The sequence below is a fragment of the Abramis brama genome (assembly GCF_963993115.1).
Source record: "Abramis brama genome assembly, chromosome: 23".
Lineage (NCBI taxonomy): Eukaryota > Metazoa > Chordata > Actinopteri > Cypriniformes > Leuciscidae > Abramis > Abramis brama.
Window position 1 is genome coordinate 13416275 of NC_139985.1, and position 22349 is coordinate 13438623.

The 22349-nt window shown below is 36.8% G+C and overlaps 1 protein-coding gene across 5 annotated transcripts in view; it reads left to right on the forward strand.

The window, feature by feature from the left end:
• Positions 1-21244, forward strand: part of tfeb (transcription factor EB) — a 34758-nt gene extending 13514 nt beyond the window's left edge. For 3 of the 5 annotated variants that reach the window (XM_084100980.1, XM_084100982.1, XM_084100981.1), the window contains 8 exons: positions 6801-7057; positions 11246-11533; positions 12267-12359; positions 15283-15400; positions 16256-16312; positions 16827-16902; positions 17032-17179; positions 17763-21244. In XM_084100980.1, coding sequence (XP_083957106.1) covers positions 6866-7057; positions 11246-11533; positions 12267-12359; positions 15283-15400; positions 16256-16312; positions 16827-16902; positions 17032-17179; positions 17763-18269 — 1479 coding nt within the window. In that variant the 5' untranslated portion in view covers positions 6801-6865 and the 3' untranslated portion in view covers positions 18270-21244. The remainder of the gene's footprint in view (positions 1-6800; positions 7058-11245; positions 11534-12266; positions 12360-15282; positions 15401-16255; positions 16313-16826; positions 16903-17031; positions 17180-17762) is intronic. The other 2 variants (XM_084100983.1, XM_084100984.1) reach the window with 1 other exon arrangement.
• Positions 21245-22349: the final 1105 nt, after the last annotated feature.

A 22349-nucleotide genomic window follows, 5' to 3' on the forward strand; every position in this document is an offset into this window, starting at 1 on the left:
TTTATTTTTAAAAACAGACTTCTCAATAGCAGCATTGTCTGATAATAATAAACAATTATATTTTCCACTGCTTCAGAGTCAAGAGGTCACATAGTAATTGACATGGCAAAGACAGTAGAAACGAGGCTTAGAAACATGTTGTTTGTGTATGTTTTGAACAGTTTGAAAGAAGTCACCCACAGGTCATTGCAGTTGTTAGATAAGTTAGAATCTAATCAAGTTAGTCTACACACTAGCACATATTTGAGCTTGACAATGCTCTAGATTTTATCAAGAATCTTGACACACTTGTACAACAGTGACATTTCAGGAATGTAGGAGTGTCATCCTCAGTTTTGTATTTCCACTATTATTTTTTCTAGATTGTAGATATAACTACTGGTGGTATTGAGAGGAAGTATATATAGGCCTACATTTTTTTAGATAAATTAATACTTTTATTCAGTAAGGATGCATTAAATTGATAAAAAATCACAAAAAAGGCTATTTCAAATTAATTATTTTAAACGTTCTAGTCATCAAGGAATCCAAAAAAAAAAATTCACAGATTCCACAAAAATATTAAGCAGCACAACTGTTTTCAACATTGATATTAAGACATTTTTCTTGAGCAGTAAATCAGCATATCAGAATGATTTCTGAAGGATCATGTGACACTGAAGATTGGAGTAATGATGCTGAAAATTCAGCTTTGCCATCACGGAAATAAATTACATTTTAAAATGTGTATAAATAGAAAACAGTTATTTTAAATAGTAATAATATTTCTGTATTTTTGATCAAAAAAATGCAGCCAAACAAAATATACTTATATTTGAATTCTATATATATATATATATATATATATACATTTTATAATATACATTATATTTTAAAACTGTCTGGAAAAACCAGCTGTGTTGTAGAAAGTAAACATACTGTGTGTAATGTATTGTGACAGCTGTGTCAGGATTAAGCTGTTTTGCCTCTTGGACTAAATCCAGCAATCCGTTTAATCCAGCATATGACCACCTAACTCTTTCCCCACCAGCATTTTTTTTGGAAAGGTTGCCAGACAACGACAACATTTTTGATTATTTTCACAAAATTTCATGGAACCCAGAATATTTTGTTGAATGAATATCCGATCATACAATATATATATATATATATATATATATATATATATATATATATATATATATATGTGTATATATATATATATATATATGTATATATATATATATATATATATATATGTGTATATATATATATATATATATGTGTGTGTGTATATATATATATATATATATATATATATATATATATATATATATATATATATATATATATATATATATATAAAGAGAACAGTGCCTCTGCTTTAAAACATTTTTTATCCTATTTCATTTTATTCTAGCTTCATGCCTTCTTTTTGTTTTATCAACACTTGAATGTGATCATGAAAAAAAATTCAGGTAGGTTTCATAAAAATAAATTAAAAAAAGCAACATTTTGAACAAAAAGCTGAGAAAATTTTGTTTTTGTCAAACACTGCTTCTGTTCGGATCAGATACAAAACAATGATCAAAATATAGACTGAGTAGATTGAGTCCATCGACACTCCCAAAGCTTCAAAGTCCTATACATCTTCCTGGGTTCGACTTTCATTCAGTAACATTTCTATGCTGTTTAATGTTTGATGATCATGTTAGCTTACATGTGCATAAGCAATGCTTCTATCGCTTCTTCTTTGCTTGTTTTTGGATCCGGAGATTCTGTACATTTTCAGAAGATGTGTCGTATAACAGTGAAAACATGGATTGCCAGAAAAAATCTGTCAATAGCGAAAGCTTTAATAATAAATGACAGAAACTCCATCAATGGCAGGGAAAGAGTTAAAAGTATGGGAGGTCATGGAAGTGTCTTGTTCACGTGAAAGCTGGGAAACCTGAAAGTGTTTGTTCTCTTTTAGTATTTAGTAAATTGCCATTTTCTCCATTCTCATTGTCAATCAACAGTGAAATGAAACAGTTTTGGAATGAGGACAGCAGAATCAGTGACTTTAAAAGCAGAAGTCTTAGTGATATTTATTTACTTGATTGCATGAGTTTGCGAGTGAGGTAATCGCTGTGTTGTTGAGAGCCTAAAAGGCATGACCACACTGCACATGACACAAGCATCATTTGGGGATTTTTCTGTTTTTTATTTTCTTGAAATCATGAGACCATAGATGATATTCAGTTTATCAATCGAAGTGCTCCATATTGTTTTAAAAATCTCTGCCATCTTTGTGATTATTGTACAAAATTTATAAAAATGATGCACAATATATCAATACTATATTTAAGTTGTTGTTTATGTTTTTTACATTTACATTTATGCATTTAGGAGACACTTTTATCCAAAGCGACTTACAGAGGGAAAACAAAGCATTCATCAGAGAGCCAACTATCATTATAGTACACAATGCTAGGTTTATTAGACAACTAGATCAGGAAACCAACAAGAGAAGAAATGCAGAATTGTTTTAAATTATAATATATTTTTTAGCATGTCGGTAACGATTAGGCTAACTTAAAAGTTCAACATTAAAAACATTACTTTAATAGCACTGTTAAATGCAATCTTTAGCAAATCTCAAAATGAATGTCCGTTTTGTTTATACTTTACACTATAATGTTGTGATGCCTACATTTGCTTGTAGATTATTTATTTTGACAATAGCATAGAATTTTAATATCTGCCATTTGTTGTTATCTGCTCCAGTTGAATTCCTTGTAATGTTTGTGACCTGGTTTGTACCAAATCAAAACTCAAAGTAATTGAGCTGTTGAATATCTTGAGGAAAAAGAGGAAGGAAAAGGGTGCTGTGAAGACACTGTCAAAAGGTTCAGCTTCCTACTTGAGTGATGTCCTTCCCTTAACCATCCCACCTAGCATTATCCTGGCGAGTGTTAATCCTATGTGTGAGTATGAATCCTTAGAACATGCCGGATAACTTGGCCAGAACAAGGAAAGTTCACTGTGTGCTGCAGAGTCATTTTACACTGCAGCAGTCTATTACCCTGAGGGAACAGGGTGTCTCAGCAAACAGGAACAGAAAGTGTGGGTGTTATTTTTGGTTCCGCTTGCCTCGCTGCTTTGCTAGAGAGGGCGGATGGTAAATCAAGGGTGGGCTGAAACTGAAGAGCCAACATAATCTGGTCCTTTACCCCCTAGACCCCTGCCCACCATTCCTGTGCAGGTTACTGCAGTGTCCAAAACCCCACAACTACAAGGTATATTCATATTTGCATATAAGCAGCAGTTTCTCACCAAATCTCAGATTTGTGAATGAGTTCATGTCTGATATTGCAGACGCTAGCTCTGAACACAAACTGATCACTTTTAGCTACTCTGGCTAATGCTCATTGCATTCTAGGAAATAATGATGACCTAAGCAAGCTATTCCATTCCCTGGAAATGTCTGTCATGCTATGATGAAATAGTAGCCATATGTTTCAAATAAACTTTTAAATGGCCGTTAATACATAAGGATGTTTTTGTATCCATTTTGTGTAGTTACATTATCTGGTAGCAGGGGCTAGTTGGTAAACCTTGACAGTGTATTAGTATTCTTGCATTAGTATTCACACACGTGTTCTGAGGGCATTTTCAGATTTGCATGTTTCTTAGAATTGTTATGTTTAGGACATTTGTTTGAGTATTGGCCTGGTGGTTAGTGCATGTGCTCTGACATATGGTGTTTGTGTAGGCAATTTGAGTTTGAGTCTGACTCATGTCATTTCCTGATTTTATTCTTTATCACTGTCTTTGCCAATTAAGGAAGACATGCATTATCTTTTCCATCATGCAAATAAATGTTTGTTTGCAACCAATTCTGGAATATATAATAGATATATAATATTTAGCAGTATTGAGCTTTGCTGTGTTAAAGGCGGCACACAGGCATAGTGACATATTGAATGCTATGAGACTTTGTAAGCATGCAGGTTTGTTTGTGTGTATGTGCATAAGCTTTGTGGCTTTTTCTATTTTTTTCTTCATCATTTGATGTAGAGATGCCATGAATTCACTGGCTACTGTGACAATGGAGCACTTTGATAGCTGGCTCTGTTTGGATGCATCTCCATCGGGGCAGTGTATGCCTGGCATTCGCTGATGGGCGGTGTGGGAGAGCGACGTCACAAAAGGAGGTGGTTTACGCATAGAGCAGCGTCAGTATATGCCGGATATATACGTCACCATGTTCAGGGCTGAGCCTGAAATGTTTTGTTGATACGAGATATGAGAACGCCCAACTCTGACTCTTCAGTGGACTTCTGAGAAACAATCAAACCATCAGGTTGTTTCTTCATTGGAAGAACTGGGAAATGTTTACCAGTTATTTGACCAGTTATAAATTGCCACCTAGTCATGAGCCAAAGCTATTGCTCATACTTACAACTTAAGTATTTTTCAATGTTAAAATACTCCTATTCCCATTTAAGAGGTAGATACGACTATATGTAAGCTATTGATAGTTTGATTCCCTTGAAAAGTAGTTATTGGCTGATATTAGAGATTTTCTAAATATTGGTATTTTCCTATCTTTTCAGTTATGGTAAATTAATATATAAACACTGTTAAATGTAATATTTAGCAAAGTATAAAATGAATATCCATTATTCATAGGCTACTGTGCATTAGTGTTGTGTTCACTTGTAGATTTTAAAACGATTGTTTCTATTTTTATTTTTATTTTTTTTAGTCAAAATAATATATCATTTTAATATAGATCATAACATGAAAATAATTATCGGGTTACCACTTTTTGAAAAGTATAAATACTATGGCTGTGTGGCACTATCAAAACATTGCTCTGTTTGCTTGAATCCCGATCAGCCCGACACAACAACACTGACTCAACCAATGGTGTAACTTGGGGTGGGACCAGCTGTAAGGCCAATGGCAGATTGCTTAGATTTTTTTTTAAATAGTGTTGCAATGTATGAAGTACATCTCTGACAGAAGTCACTTTCAAACCAAGCAGCTTTCTTTTCGTTAACAAAGAGAATTCACATTATCAACTGAACCCGAAACAAATTGTGGAAATCACTCTAAATGGAAGTGAATCGACGCAACTGATGTCGTATGGCACGTGACAGTGACAACATGGCAGATGTAGTACGTCCAACTTTCATACTATATAGAACATAATTTGTTTAATCTGTCCTGAAGTAAGTTTCAAACCAAAAACCAGCAGGTAATGAACCACCCCGCTGGTCCGGTTCTTCTGTATATCAGTCCAGCTGTTTGCGAGACAGCCCGTCCCAAAACTCTGCTCTCCTGGAACTGAGTCAACCTCTGGCAACTGCCCTGGTGACAGAGCCTGAAAGTGTCCACTGACCAGCATGAACCACAAAGCTTGTAGTGTGTTTGCCCCCCTCCACCGCTGAAATGTACACTGTGGGCTAAATACTGCTTCAGTACTATCTCAATAGGAGCTGCTTTGCTTATTGTACCTCTAGTACAATAAGCTTTTCTCCATAGGCGGCCCAGTCCCTCTGGGTTGTCCTTTCCACCCCGTGGCTATGTACAGTATAGTTTGTGATGTGAAGCAACTGAGGACGCGCCTGGCAGACTTCAGATGGCTTTATCTAGCATAGTGTGCATACTTGGTACCCCATGTACTCAATCAGTACACTTAAATTCCACTTCCTGTTTGCAAAGTCATGCTTGTTTGCATATTGGTCTTCTGTGGCACCCCAAAAAGAGGAACTCGTTCAAATAGGGACTCCCCAGGACCACAGAAGAAACAGGGTGTGGGCCTTTCTTTATAGTGGGGTAATGGACATGTCTGTTTTAGAGACATTTCCAAATTAAAAAGGCAACTCACATGAGCTTTAAAAGAAAAGAAAAACACCACCTGACCCTCACATGACTTCCCCATCACACTCATCGTTACTTCTGAATTGTATTTATTTAGAGCCTTTGGTCTGCTTGTGGTACCATAGGAATGCCTGAGGCTTTTGATATTCTTACGGGCAATTTGAAGACACCTAAATGACATTATGGATGTATCATATTGTGGTTAAATGAGAAATGTGGGTATAATAGCTTCCTAAAATTCTTAAAATATTTTTTTGTAGACAATGATTTATTTTTTTCTATTTTGGGAAATGCCAAGTTACATGATTTATCTTTTAAGTTCGTCTTTGGGTTCAACACTTTATCCTGTTATTAATTTAAACTTGAGGCTTTAGATTGTGATAGTACCTATGTGATAGAATATGTCAAGCTACAGTCTATACATTTTATATGTGTGTGTTTGTGTGTGTGTGTGTACTTGTACAACTATCTTTGTGAGGACCAGTTTGAGTTTTAGACCATTGGAGTGAGGATATTTTGGCCGGTCCTCACTTCCTGAGACCCCTTTAAAGGCCTGTTTGAGGGTAAAGACTTGGTTTTAGGGATAAGGTTATAATTAGGTTAAGGGTAGGTTTAAGGTAAGGGTTCGGGTTAGGCACTTAGTTGTGATGGGTAAGGTTAGGGTAAGCGGCTAGAGATTGCATTGTGTCAATGAATGTCATCCTCATAAAGATAGATGTACAGGAGTGTGTGTGTGTGTGTGTGTGTATATATATATATATATATATATATATATATATATATATATATATATATATATATATATATATATATATATATAAAATATTTAACATTACTAAATGTTGCTACTGATACTGTATAAATCACATACTACAGTATAAATATAAAGTATAATTCTTTCGATCCATTTAATTCATATTCACTTCCTGTAACTATTTCCTTTGCAGACTCCCCACCACTCTTCGGGCTGGACTGCGCGGCGACAGCAGCCCGCCCCCCGCGTCCCCCAGCCATGTCGTCACGCATCGGACTGCGCCTGCAGCTCATGCGGGACCAAATGCAGCAGGAGGAGCAGCGGGAGCGGCAGCAACAACAGTCAGCGCCCATGCATTACATGCAGCCTGGCCAAACTGCACCCTCATCAGCCATCAGTGCACCAACTCACTTCCAGGCGCCCATGCAAGTGCCTGTTGAAGTGCTAAAAGTAGGTACATCCACCATCCTGTGTGTGCTCATCCGAATTTGGGTGTGATGAAGCGTTCGCATACTGTGATGATGCATTTCCACAGTTATTAATACACAATTGATGCATTTCCACAGTTATTAATACACAATTAATATAAAGTCTAGCAAGGTTTTTTTATATTTTCTCTTTTTTTTATGTACATTAAAGACTACTTTGGGAAAGATTTACTAAACGGCAAATTAACACGGACCCGCAATCTAATAAAAACGCAGATGGGAGAGGAAATTTATGCGAGTGATCTACTGAGAATGGGCAAATTGATTCAATGTCATGTCAGATACAAAATCAGTTAATACATCCTCATCTAATGCCGGAAATACCACTAAATTGACTACTGCAAAGTGCAAACTAAAATAAATAATCTCCGCCCAAAAATTTTGCTGTCTGGCAGGTGCAATAATACAATAATCTCATATGCAATAAGGTCAGCCGCAAAAAAAATGTGTCTATTTCTCACTGCGTGTCTTTAGTAAATCCTAATAGCAGTTTTAAATGCCAAAAGAGGGTTTGCACGGGCACAAGCTATTAGTAAATCTGCCCTTTTGTGTTTTAGTACCTTGGCATTCATTTTCAGATGTTATTTATTGATATTGGATCAATTGGTAATCCAAAAATTATTTTTGTTGTCGTTTCTGTTAACCACTATAGAAGTTTACCCAACTATGAACACTTCTGCTTCTGAGAACCCCAGAAATGTGAAAAATGTCTGTTAGTTGAAAACCTTTTTTGGTTTTCATCAAAAGCGTGATAGGTGTTTGTGGGAAATACTTTGCTAAGATAAGAAATGCCCTCTCCCTTAAATCTTGCCAAATTCCATCTAATCATTGTGCAGCTATGTGTTCTGTAGTATGAAAGAGCTCCCCATGAGACCCTAATCTTGCCTTCTATTGGGTAGTCTAGCCGTGCTCCGGCCACCCTAGTGGTCCCAACTGGATGAATGAGTTCTAAGGAGTGCACGAAGACCAAATTAGGCAAGATTAAGTACTCTGGTAATCTCCTCTTGTATTGCGGTGAAAGAGTAGTGGGCAAAGTCCAGAAGTCAGTGGGTCGTGCAGGACTGACCACGGCTTTGGTGTGCCGGATTACATTTCAACCAAGATCAAAAACAAAGTGAGGAATATTTGTAGAAGAATGCGGTGGAACGGCAGCCAGGTAAGAGGAAAGAGACAGAAAAGAAGGGCGACTCTGACATGACTTATACAGAGATAAGACACAGGAAGACATTCTTACAGGTGACATGTTTCTGTCTGATTCCATCTATTATCCTGGATTGTTATCAGTTAGTTTAAAGAAAGCGACTCTGTGCTCAGTTGTACATGCATGGAATTTTGAGTTTAGGTGTGTGCGATGTTATGAAACTTTGTACTTCACCTACAATACCGGATGTTTTTTTATTTTTTATTTATTCTTTTAGAGCCTGACAAAACATCCCCACAGGGCGGGATCTGTAAAGCTTTAGAAAGTTGAGGTTGTGGAATTTATTGTAGAGTTATTTAATCATTTATTGTAGTTACTTCTTGTGCTTCTTTGAATAGACTGTAACAGGCTTTGTTACTTGCTCAACAACTTTGTGTGTGGTAGGCGACTAAAAACATTAAGGTTTTAAGACAATAACATCTGATAAATTACTTAGGAACCGTTAACAATAGAGATAGAGACTCAAAATCAGTTTGACTGTTTATATATGTAAATTGTTTCAAATAATAAAAAAACAATACTACTAATAATATTAATATAATTAATAATTAACTAGTATGCATATTATGGTGTTAATGTTTACTTTAAGGTAATTTAATTGTGTTTAAAGGCATAAATAAAACTACTTTTACTACCGTTCTAAAGTTTTGGGGTCAGTAAGATGTTTTTAAAAGAAGTCTCTTATGCTCACCAAGTCTGCATTTATTTGATCAAAAGTACAGTTAAAAACTGTAATATTTGGGAAAGATTATTTTAGATTCTAATATATTTAAACATGTAATAATTTATCCCTGTGATAGCAAAGCTGAATTTTCAGCATCATTACTCCAGTCTTCAGTGTCACATGATCCTTCAAGAATCTTTCTAATATGCTGATTTGCTGCTCAAGAAACATTGAAAACATTGAAGTTGTGCTGCCTAATATATTTTGTGGAAACCATGATACATTTTATTCAGGAATTGACAGTTCAAATAAACAGCATTTATTTAAAATAGAAACCTTTTGTGATGTTATGAATGTCTTTGCTGTCACTTTTGATCAATGCATCCTTGCAGAAAAAACTTACTGACCACAAACATTTAAACTGTAGTGCATAATTTAAATTCAGTTTAAATAAAATAAATTAAATGACATCTGACTATTTGCATGTTGGTTATCATAAATCAAACATTAAAATAATCTGTATCTAGAACATAAAGTAATATTAGTCGACTCGTTCTTTAGTTATCATGTTTAACTGAACCTCTGTTTTGCTCAGACCAAATTAGTATTACTTTCTTAAGTGTAAGTGGCAATAACTTGTGGCACTAGCATGTTGTTGCTAATTTCCCATGCGGCCAACCATGTGTTACCTCAGGATTAAGCAACAGTAGCTCATGTTTCACACAGAGCGTATTATTTAGCTGGACATTTACCACCACCGTTCCTAGACTGAATAAAAATATGTAATGAAGAGCTCCATGCTAGATGCACTTCTAACCACAACTAACCTTCTGTAATTTCACCTCTGAGAGCTCAGAGCAACTGGCCCTGCCCAAAATTCCTTTACATAGCCTTCACGGAGAGGTTTAACACCAGGGAATTGCCCTCCCAGACACTGTCCCCGGTTTACAGCTTGTGTGTGTAAATCGGAGTCCTGTATCCTTCACTTACACTGCCTATAAAAGTTTTACTTGCTCCATCATGTTCTTTAATCTTTCAGTTAAATAATACAAGTGATTGGACTGAAATTGAATAATTTGCAAGCTGAAGAGTAAAGGCTTTCATCCACTAATCCTGAGGCTTGTTTTCATTCAGGAATGTGGTTGATGTATTGTGGCATCATATTATTTTCAATATTTTCCATCAGTATACAGGCATTGGAACTCTTTTGTTGATATGCATGCTCGCTCAAATATGAGCACAGTCATGCAAAAGTTCACAGGCAATATGTTGCTTTGCTAACACTTAAATCCTTTTGCTTTTCATCACTGCACATCTATCACACATTTTATCAAATGTCAGTTTTGTGTACTAAATCACTCAGTTAAAGACAGTCTGGCTTTGAAGTGAAAGAATGAGGCCAGTCCAGTCAGATGTCACCCCCGCTCTGAACTTCCACCAGCAGGTGCCTGTGTGATTCATTGAACCTCTCTAGAGGCTCTTTCTGGCCCCTGTGTGCTCCGTACATGCCTAGATTTAAACCCCACGGTTGCATAACCATCTATGACTGTGGCTCTAAAACATAGCTGGCTGAGACTGAAGGCTTTGGCTTGTTTGTTTTTTTCTAATGTGTAATGGTGACAGTAAAAACACTGTACTTTCCACTGGAATAGTAAGTCATGAGACATGATATTGCCAGATGATGCACACATTTTTTAAATACTTTTGTGTTTTGTGTACTTTTGCAAGGTATTGCATTCTTACAGTTCTGTCAAAATATATTTCCACTACCGTACATTTGGAGAATGTTTTTGAAAGAAGTCTCTCTAAGGTTTCATTTTTTTTATCAATATTACTGTTTTCTATTGAAATATATTTTAAAATTTCACAGTGTATCATGATCCTTCAAAAATCATTATAATATGCTGATCTGATTTGAAGAAAGTTCAAAAGAACAGCATTTATTTGAAATAGAAATTTTGTTACATATATAAATGCCTTTACTGTCACTTTTGATCAATTTAATACATCCTTGATGAATAAAATAATTAATTTCTTTCAAAAAAAGGTTTTTACTTATCCCAAACTTTTGAACATAAGTGTACTATTTTGTACTATTAGTGTACTATTACTATTAGTACTGTTCTATTATATTATAAAAGTACTACAGGTTTGGAACGACATGAGAGTGAAAACATGATGACAGAATCATATTATATTATATTATATTATATTATATTATATTATATTATATTATATTATATTATATTATATTATATTATATTATATTATATTATATTTTACAGGTGCAGACCCATCTTGAGAACCCCACAGACTACCACATTCGACAGTCTCAACGGCAGCAAGTCAAGGAGTACCTGTCCACCACATATGCCACCAAGCAGGTAGTACACGCTGTCACAAGCTTGGTACAGCCCTCTCCACCCACCATGCCCCAGGGTCAGACAGGAAACATCCCACCAACCATGCCCTCTTCTTGCATGCGCACTGAGCAGCTCATGAACTCCGCTGGGAACAGCGCACCCAACAGTCCCATGGCCATGCTCCACATCGGCTCCAGCCATGAGAATGAGGTAGTTTCTTAGTTTTCATACAGTTGTGGGTTGGAAACATGTCCAGGCATGTTTGAAATAAATACTTTTCCCATAACATATCTTCACATTCATCGATTATTAATTTTGATGTCTCAACACATTTTATTTACAGTTTGTATATCTGTCACAGTTTTATATTTAGCACCATAGTTCCTCTTTCAGTTCACAGAAACCTAAAGTTCAGTAAATGACAATGTCTTGCTCGTCTTTCATACGCTTTATGATTTTCTCCATTTCTCACCCTTGGTTGGTGTTTTTTTGCCCAGGTGCACATAAAGGTCAGAGTGTTAACTAACTTAACTCCATTGTCATTGGAGTTTAAGTGGCCAATTATGGCTGTTGAGGTATAATTACAGATTAAAGAGTGACAGGGAACCCAGGGCAGGATGGCCCTTTGGAACGAAGCAGACTTTGGTCCTTCCTTCCTTCCTCCGCTCCCAATGCCACCAAATCCTATGGGATACTAAGTGAATGTTTGCTTGTGGCACACTAACAACCTTTATGAGCTAAGCTACAGAGGGATTATGTCTGTACGGCTCTTTAGAGGAATACATCTTTCATCAGTAATTTTCAGTGATATTATAATTAGATATTTACTCAGCACAGTTATTTTGGAGAATTTATAGCAAAAATCTTCAGTAATCAAGTGTACATAATTTGTAGAATGCAAATGCACAAGGTGTCTGAATTCTCCTTATGTGTTTTTGACAAGATGGATGAGGTTATTGATGACATCATCAGCCTGCAGTCCAGTTATGATGACATCCAGGCTTATATTGACCCCGTGGTCCAGATGCCAAACACAGTAAGTAAAGACTTCACTCAGTTCAGGCCTTTTAGTCGTTGATATTGCCGCCTGTGACTAATACAGATCACTGAATCCCAGAAGGTAAGTGGAAAATTGAGTGAATAATTCCTGTTTGTGATGCACAGTCTGCGTTGTCTTGTCTATGAATAGGTCTATTTTTGAAACCCCCCGCAACCTCGTACTTTGACAATGGAGGAATTATGCTGGATCCATTTGTTGTGCTGCTTTTTATCAGGGTTATAGGGATGAAAAGCATCTTTGTTTGATTTCCAAAAGTCACGTCTAATTATAGCAAAGCACCATCTCAGTAAAATGAAGCAACTGTTTTTCTCTCATGCAACCTCAAAATGCCTTATTTTCTGTTTAGACTCATCGAGAACTTTGCCTGCTGAATTTTTTGTGCTGGATTTATTGGATAACTGATATTGGGACCTTGCCAGCTTACTTCGACATGTCTCAGGGGAAATGTTTTAAGTATTTAAAATGTTTAATCGACTTAAAATCGTGGCCTGATTTACTCAAGGGAAGACATTGCGTTAGAAATCAGGAAAGTGGGAGCACTGTGCTTTGTATTTAAAGTAACTGCCCAACATTAACAATTAAGCCGCTCTCAGTTAGAGTTCAACTTGTTTACAAGGCATTTCGTGAAGGTGGGGGAGCAGGGGGGAGGTTTGGGAGAGAGAGGGCTGGGGAGGGGAGGCTGAAAGTCCAGATAGGGGAAAGTTCAGTGTTTAGTGGTTAGGAGAAAGTAGAAGAGAGAAGGTCCCTGGGCGGCTCAAGTTAGTCTCTTCGGAGAGGTCTAGGGTGAACGACAAGTGTGTGCAGCAATGAAAGATTCAGAGGCCAGTATGAAAGACACAAATAAAACTTATGCTATTGTGGAGGTTATCGATGGAGAGAAGATTCAGCTGGTAAGGCCGACTTTTTCCCATCACTCTCCTTTCTGCAGGCCGAAGAGGGGGGTGGGGTTGTTTAGTCTTGCTGCTATTTGTTTCTGTGCATCTGATTCCTAGAAACTAGAGGGACTAGAAAGAAAAAAGCAAATGCCATGGGCACTTTAAGGACACCGGTAACCTTGTCACACACATTTAGCTGTACGCTTATAGCAAGTCGTGCTCATATATCTGTAAATGGCTCGTTGTTTATGGCTGTTGTTTAGGTGGACCTGCAGGGGAGCAACTGAGTACAACTGTTTCAACTGTTAAAGAGATAGTTCACTCATTAATTACAACTTTTGTCATTTCCTCATGGTGTTCCAAACATAGACACACAGTGGAAGCCAGTGGGGTTCATTGTTGTTTTGGACCCCACTGATTTTCATTATACAGACAAAAACGTTTCCTAGAATAAGAAAAAAAAAGCAATACAGGTTTGGAACGACATGAGAGTGAATACATGATAACAGAATTATATTATATTATATTCTTTTTAACAGAATTTTATTTTTACAATATTGAGTGAATGCGTCTGATTGAATCTCCTATTGATCAGTGTTCTTAAGGATCTATTTTCCATTGTAATGATTGATCTTTGGTTCCAGACTCTCTGACTTGGTCTCCTGCATACAGGAATCATCACACATAAGGAAGTGCTACTGTTGGTTTTCTTCTGTTTACCAGCAACATATTTACCTGAATGAGTCACAAACCTTGCCATTTTTTACAACCATTCTTTCCATATGCAAAGGTTTTCCTTGATAAATGATATTATTATGCTTATCCACAGAACAATCCCTAATCCCTAATCCTGGTGGATTTGTAATATGGCCATTGAAAAAGCAAATGGCGCAAATAGTCTCAGAGTTGATGAGGTACATCGACCACTTTGCTCAATATTTAGTGTGCAAACTATATTTTTATGTGGGGCATTAGGGTTTTTAAAGGTCGGAAAATACTTGGGGGTGAAGAGGTGGGGTTTCAACTCCTAATGAGGCCGCAAAGGCCGCCTCTGACCCTGTTGACCATGTCCCTCTTTGATCACGGTTTCTTTGATCAGTGATTAAAAACCTCTAAGGATGGAATTCCCTAAACCGATAGGGCATCAAACGCTTTGCATTGTGCATACACATACTTTGAATCATCGCCATTGTTTGTCAGGAAGCAGCATTTATAAGTTCACACCCTCTTCTATACACTTTCCTCTTGGTTTCTCTTATCACATCCGAAATGCTAAATGAGCCTTTTCTGTTTTCTCAGTATGTCACTGAGGCGTGCTTCGCCGAGAAATTGGTCGTAAGAAAATCGTAAGGATTTATGAAACGGTGGTTGCACATTTATCCAGAAGTAATGGCTTTGCATAATGGGCACCACTCTCTTTGCTGTTTTTTTTTTTACTGTTGATTTGTGTTTGTTTGCCTTCGTGCTTCACAGTAGCTTCTGTGATAAGGTATCTGAGCTGATTTATCTGTCACGGCTCATTAGGAGCTCATAGCCGGCTCGCTTACAATTATACTCTGACACTAAGATGGAATAAAAGATACAACTGGTATAAAACTATAAAAACCCAGATAAGAAAGAACATAGTCAATCATTTCTCTCACCTAGAAGCAATTGCCGAGTGTGATATTTTTTTGTTTTATCTCCATTATCTCAAGTGTTTATGGCTTTGCTCTAGAGATAAGCTGAGTGTTTATTGGGTTTCTAGTGATTGTGATGATTTACCAGGGTTACGCTGAATATAGCTTCATAAAAATGGCATTTGCAAGACAAACTAGTTGTATCTTCTCCAGTAAGTAAAGCATAGATTGCAGTAAGGACATGCAGTAGTCTTCAAATAAAGGGGAATATGTTTGTCAACTGTACCCATGGTTTAGTTTAACTGATACTCAATGGTTTGAAAGATTTTTGTCTTAGTAGCTTTAAATACAGCTGTTGTCGTCTTACTCACCAAGACTCACATATAACTCTTTTTTTCACTGTAGCTCCCACTGTCCAGCAGCCATTTGGATGTGTACACGGGGCCAGGTATGTCCGGTTCAGCTATCGCCATGACCAGCAACTCCTGTCCTGCAAATCTGGCCATAAAGAGAGAGCTGTCAGGTACATTCTCTAGAAATGTACAAAACAAAGCACTGCTGCACACACAGACATTACTGTTAGGAACCACATACAATTCCAGCTATGGCATCAAAAGTTCCTGCAAAAATCTAAAGTTAAGACACATTATTAGCACTACTTCCCAGATTTTAGACTATTTTACAATAGTGGTCAAAAATAATCCATGTGAAATTAAACAAATGAAAAAATAGGAATTATTTATCACAATTTATCAAATAAAATAAAATAAAATAAAAAAGTTTGGCAACTAACTTCTCAACCAAATTCCTGTGTCACCTTATTGTTTTTCCCTATTAAAAACCATAAAAAAATATATGTAAATATTTAAAACATTTGTTTTGCTAAGAAATCCAAATGTAGGATTGATTTAATTCATCTACAGAATTTATATGACATGAAAAACATACATTTTGTCAAGAGTGTCTAAACATTTAACTGGTAGTATATAGTAGGTTATACCCTTAAAAAGAGTGTATGTAAGTGATCTGAATTATGGGAAGCAAACATGACATAATTTTGACATCAAATTGATGAGAATATTAGATCATACTCAAAAAAATGTGTTTTTTTTATTTTTTATATCATAAGTGTTGTGTCTTGAGTAATGTGTTGCCGTACTAACCTAAAAAAAAAAAAAAACTGGAAATTGAGCAGAGCCTAAAAGACACTGCTTAACATCTGTAAGACTCGAGAGAAACTTTGCTGGTTAAAATGTAAGCACATTTCACTATTCCAAGGCAATGTCACTTTATCACCACTATTGCAAAGCCTCATAAATCCAGTTCTGTGTTTAGCAAAACATGTTAGTTGACAGCATTGCCTTTTGTTTTTGGCAAGATGCTGAAGTTCGGGCAATGGCTAAAGAGAGGCAGAAGAAAGACAACCACAACCTGAGTGAGTATGCGCTTTCCCCCCCTCATTTCTTTCAGTTTACAACCCCTCACAGTTTAAAGTACACTATCTCCGCTAGTGCCCTGCCATTGACACCCCCTGTCACCACCACCTCTGGGCAAATTTAGCTGACAGCGCACTATACTTTGGTCTATCGTTAACTCAGACAGATCCTGCTGCCGTGGCATTAAAATGTAATTGCCTGTGGCATTTCACAAGTATTGGAGTTGTACAATAAGAAGCTTGGCCTGTTCCCAAGTACTTTGGTATAAGAGGATATATATTGCTAGTGCATTATAAACAATTTACACACCAGAACCGATCTCATTTCCCCTCATTAGATTGAGTCAATAAAATATAAAATAAAAAACGATGGCCACATGATGGTCAAGGTCAGACATCATGCTATAGAAATTAAAGTCTGTATGAGAAAGAGTGGGGTGGATTCCTCTTTCTCCTAATACTACTAATTTTTAGTACTACCATACTAACAAAAACATTTTTTTTTTTCTTTTAGTTGAAAGGAGGAGAAGGTTTAACATCAATGATCGAATTAAGGAGCTGGGCACCATGATTCCCAAAACCAATGACCTGTAAGTTTGTGTTGTTTATTTGAGAATTTAATTTCATACTGACTAGATGTGAATTTTGTTGACATGGAGATGAACTGCAGTATTCTTTCATTGAGAAGCACTTGACCTCCTGGAACCTCTTGTGTTCAGGGATGTGCGCTGGAATAAAGGCACTATTCTGAGGGCCTCTGTGGAGTATATTAAACGCATGCAGAAAGACATCCATAGAACCAGAGAGGTGGAGAACAACTTCAGGAGGATGGAGATGGCAAACAAACAGCTGTGGATTCGTATTCAGGTGAACATTCATTCAGGACTTATGTGACAGATAATATAGTCATTACAAAAATAAAACCTAAAGCATCCGCTAAGAATAATAGTCTGTGACAATATTGAAAACAATTGGCCTAGCAACAAGATGAACACTGAAAACCATATTAAACCATATCAGTTCCTTGTTCGTCCATCTTTTTTTAAGTAAAATAAAATAACGTAAACTTATTTTTCTCATTTCTCTTTTTTTATTTAGTTTAACTTGATGTACTAAAATAACAAAAACTGAAATAAAAAATTATATAGACATTAAAAAAATATAAAATTTACTGAAAACTTTAACAAAAATTAAATGGAAAATATAAAAATAAAACATTCAAACTATTAATAAAAACTTTAATAGTATCTCAATGATCCTAAAATAACAATGATATAGAACAATACAAATAAATTAAAAACCAATCTAATATCGACACATAACCAATATGGGTATGAATATATTGTGTTTCCCCACTCATCATACAAAAATACATTAAAAATGAGAACTGGTATTTTGAGAGATGTTAAACTGACCATCTTATTGTGATCTTCTTGTGCTTATTCTCCAGGAGCTTGAAAGGCAGGCCCGAATGCACGGCCTCCCCAGCACCTCTCCATCAGGCCTGAACAACACTGAGGTTCTAAACCCCTTCGTCAAGCAGGAGAGCAGCCCTGAAGAGAACCACCTCCCGCATCAGCCCCATCTCCCTCCTCACTACCCCCAGCATCAGCAGCAGCCCCTGTCCCACCCTCAACTCCACCAGCACCAGCACCTCCACCCCCAGCCCCCACTGCAGTACCCAGCAGTGGGCAGCTCCCAGCACTTTGACTATTCCCAGTCGCTGGACTTGTGCAACGGCGGCATCCCGGGATATCAGGATGGCATGGGGGATCTCGGCTCGTTGGGCGGAGGTGTCGCGCCGATGGGAAAGAAGAGCGAGCTAGGCTTCTTGCTGATGGAAGAGGCCCTGTCGCCGCTGGGAGGAGACCCGCTGCTGTCCGCCATGTCCCCCGATGCTTCTGTTGACAGCAGCCGCCGTAGCAGCTTCAGCATTGAGGACTCGGACATACTGTGACCTGGACAGCCTTGGGTGCCACTGCACCACGTTCATATGATGCCACACACACACACAGATATTGCATTTAGTCTGGCACACTGTTAACGGGGAAAGGTGCGTTTTTGATGCGTCCTGCCTCCATGAAATTCAAGTTTAGCTCATTTTAAATTTGTAGTCTGACATTTTTTGCTCCACAAATGTCATGCACGTTGATCCATTCAACTAAACAAAGAGAACTGATATGCTTGAATTCTGTCACCCAGAATTGTCCTATATTGAAACTTTTTTGTGACATGTGAAGGCCAAGTATGGTAATCCATACTCGGAAATTGTCCTCTGCATTTAACCCATTCAAGTTAGTGCACAGCACACACATTAGGAGTAGTGAGTAGTGAACACACACACACACACTGAAAACCGTGAACACACACTCCCGGAGCATTGGGCAGCCATTTTGCAGTGGCGTCCGGGGAGCGATTGGGGGTAAGGCGCCTTGCTCACCTCAGTCATTTCCTGTCGGTATTGAGAATCGAACCGGTAACCTTCGGGTTACCAGTCTGACTGTACAAAAATATGTACTCCGATACATACAGATTTGTCTTGAAGGCTATGAAATAGTGCTGTTTTGAGTCTGAACTTTTACACTCCCTGCAATATAGCAGTATATATTTTGAATAGTCCAAACAAATTTAAATTTGCCTTTAAATACACTTATTCACCCTAGAATTGTCACAGTCCAAACCACACACTCACATTCTCTATCTGTAGAATTATATATTTTTCGCTTTGACATATGTCAGCCTTTCCCACAAGTGAGACTGTCACACTTAATGTCCTCTAAATCCAGACAGAAATGATTATTGGAGCATTTTATTTTTTTTATACCGCCACATCTGAGCTCTTAAACACAGTGCCTGCTCTATCAGAGCAATATGCAAAGGCAGCTTATCCTCACAGTTTATCAAAACGCAGGAAGGACAGGGTTCCCACAGCCATGGAAAACCTGGAAATATCAAGGAATTGTGTTTTCTTCATTTAGATTAATACATTAATACAATCTTAGTTGTATTAATCTTAGTCCTAAGAGGTGAATCATTTTTTATTTTATTTTTCGGTTCTTTTTAATGAGTTATACAGATTCACAAAACAGTCTGAATGATTCATTAGTGAATCAGTCTGAATTTAAATTAATTTGTAAAAGTGACACTGAAACTTGAAAGGCCCTGGAAAATTCATTGGTTAAAGTGTATGGGAACTCTAGGAGGGCAAGAAGAAATGCAAGAAGAAAAAGGACAGGTCATACTCAGGTGTGACTCTCCACCAATATGGAGAGACTTGGAAATAAAGGTATCAAAGAAACCTGCTCTATTACCTTTTAGCATTAGTTTTAAACAAAAGAGAGAGACAACAATATATAGATATATATAGCTGCTTTAAGCAATGTTGAGGCTTCTGTTTGTAGGCCAGACCAGGTGCTAGTGTGACAGTACGTTCAGTGGACAGTGCAGTAGAATGCAACATAAATTAACTACTGTAGTTAGTCCTGTTGCCACACACTCCTAGTAAGGTGCCTTAAAACCAAGGCCGGATTCTTCAAGCACACACTGAAATGCCCTCTTGTATTGGCACGCTGTAAAATAAAGCCGACAGCTGTGAGCGCCCATTTGTCCAACTGAAGTTCATACAGCCCAAGGTGCCTTTCAGGGAACCTGGATCAACATGAAATTTGATCCAGCTTTTGAGCTGTACACTGAAGGATGTTTAATATATAGAAAATGTACATGTATTATTATAGGTTTTCTCTCTTTTTTTTTTTTTTCTCTTTTTTTTTCAAAGCACTGGAAAAAATACTATTTTAATTTTATTGATATTATAAAGATTTTATGAAGCGAGTTTTATTTCAAATGTTTTATGCCACTAAGCCATTTAAATGTACTTTATCTGACCTTTTTTTATTTTTTTCTATCACTGCCGAGCCATTAAAATATAAAAAATATATATTTCTGCCATTCTATTATACAAGTGGCAAGTGCAGAGCCATATTATATTTTTCTTTTCTCTTTTTTTTTTGGTGTGTGTGTACAGAATCGTTAAAACACATTAGACTTTTAAGAGATTTAAAGAACAATGTGTAATGTTGTTTTTATATTGATTTTATTCCTTTTTTAAGAAAAAGACAGTTGAGGAAAAGTGATACTGTTGAGTAGTGATTCATTGTTTTCATTCAATTTTAATTAAAACATTGAGAATGTGAATTTTATGTATTGTACAGTTAAACTAAGGTGGCTGTGTTGAACATGAGCTTTAACAGAACCTATGCGCTGTCCTCAGAAACAGCACGATGCTCCTCCAGTGTCTTATTGCCTAACCACCTCTCCCTGTTTTACTGCTTTATTGTTTTAAAGGTACAGTTGTGCTGAAACAGCACCATTCAAACCTCATGAATTAGTATTGAAAATACTAGAGACACTTTTTGTGATAGTGTATTTTATCCATTATTATTGCAGGTGTATGACTAACTGGATCATACACCGAATTCAGCTGAGTTAAAACCAGCCAACAGCTCGTATTATGCAAATCTTTGACTTGGTTAGTTAGAATAGGAGTAGCGTTGCAAAATAAGCAAGGGCATTTTGGATAGCATAGCAGGAAGGGGCTTCTAATTTTGCTTGTGTGACATTTTGTTTTGTTTTGTTTTAGCCATGCACCAAGAATGAGAAGGTTTGAGAAGATAAATCACTTGAAGTAAAGAGTGTGCTTTGGTAAAATATCTTGATGATTAAAAAGAAGAAAAAAAAAACAAAACACTTTGGCATTTCATTATACAGCATGCTGAAAGACAATACAAACAGAATGTGTCTCAAGTTTTTACCAAAACCCTCTGAAGGCATTGAGAATGTTTCAGTACTGTGGATGTGTCATGTTTATGGGATTTGCTCTTTCATAAATCTCTGGAAGTAAATGACACCTCACATTAAATGTATTTAAGTTGATGGTATATATTGACTGGCTTGTGTGTTTTGTGCACTTAATAATGGGTTGCGTATGAATTGAAATCTCATCTTCACTTGAGTTGGTACTTATTTTGAATAAGTGATGATTACTTAAATTACTATGAATGTGTGTAGTATCCGGGACATACTACATCCGCCATATTGTCATTATCATGTGACCTACCAGCCTTTATTTATTTTTTATTAACAGAACAGAATATACAACAGTAGCCTATACAGAAATGTACAGAAAAATGGCAGAGTGCAGAACATCCATTCATTAATTCAAACCGCTGTAGTAATGAAAAAAGCTTTCTTTCTTCCTTTCTTTTTTTTCTTTTCTTTTCTTTTTTGTTGAAAATTCTCATAACAAGTGCTGTAGTCTTTGATCTCCTGGAGAAAGTGGATGAAATTTGGCTTGGACCCTGACAATTTCCCTCACAATTTCCTCTTGTGTATATGGAACTTCCCCAAAATAATAAAAAAGTTGTACAAGAAAAATACAATTATTATTATTTTCATTGGAATAATATGCCCACATATATCAAAATGATTTAACTTGAATATAATATCCGTTTTCCTTCTAATAACATTATGAATATGTGACCTACCAGCGTAGCCTAAGTTGTCGCACCACTGCCATTCACGAATCCTCTCCCGTGGCCTCATGGGATAGTAAAGTGTTCATCAAAAGCACGCTTCAGAATCGCCGGAAGTAGTTGGTCATCCGGGTACTTTTCGCCAACTCTTTTATAAGTAGTGTGAATTCGTACACACTTCTTTTGTTTTTCGCCTACTATAGGCCTATATGAAGTATGAGATTTCGGATGTAGGCAGCCATGGGTTTTAATGGTCTTCAGGATATGACCGTTTCTCGAAAGTGCCATGAGAGGGCGCTCTACACCAGCATACTGAATTAAAACAGAGTCATCTTTAACTATGTGAGGAATGGAATACTTTTAGTCAGTTAAATGCTGACTGAATTTGGAGCAATATATATTGTATACTGCGTACTAAATATAATTAATTATGATAAACATTTCAATCAGTGGCCTATGCATTGTCACATGATCTCATTACACTAAATGTTAAATTCGTATAGTCA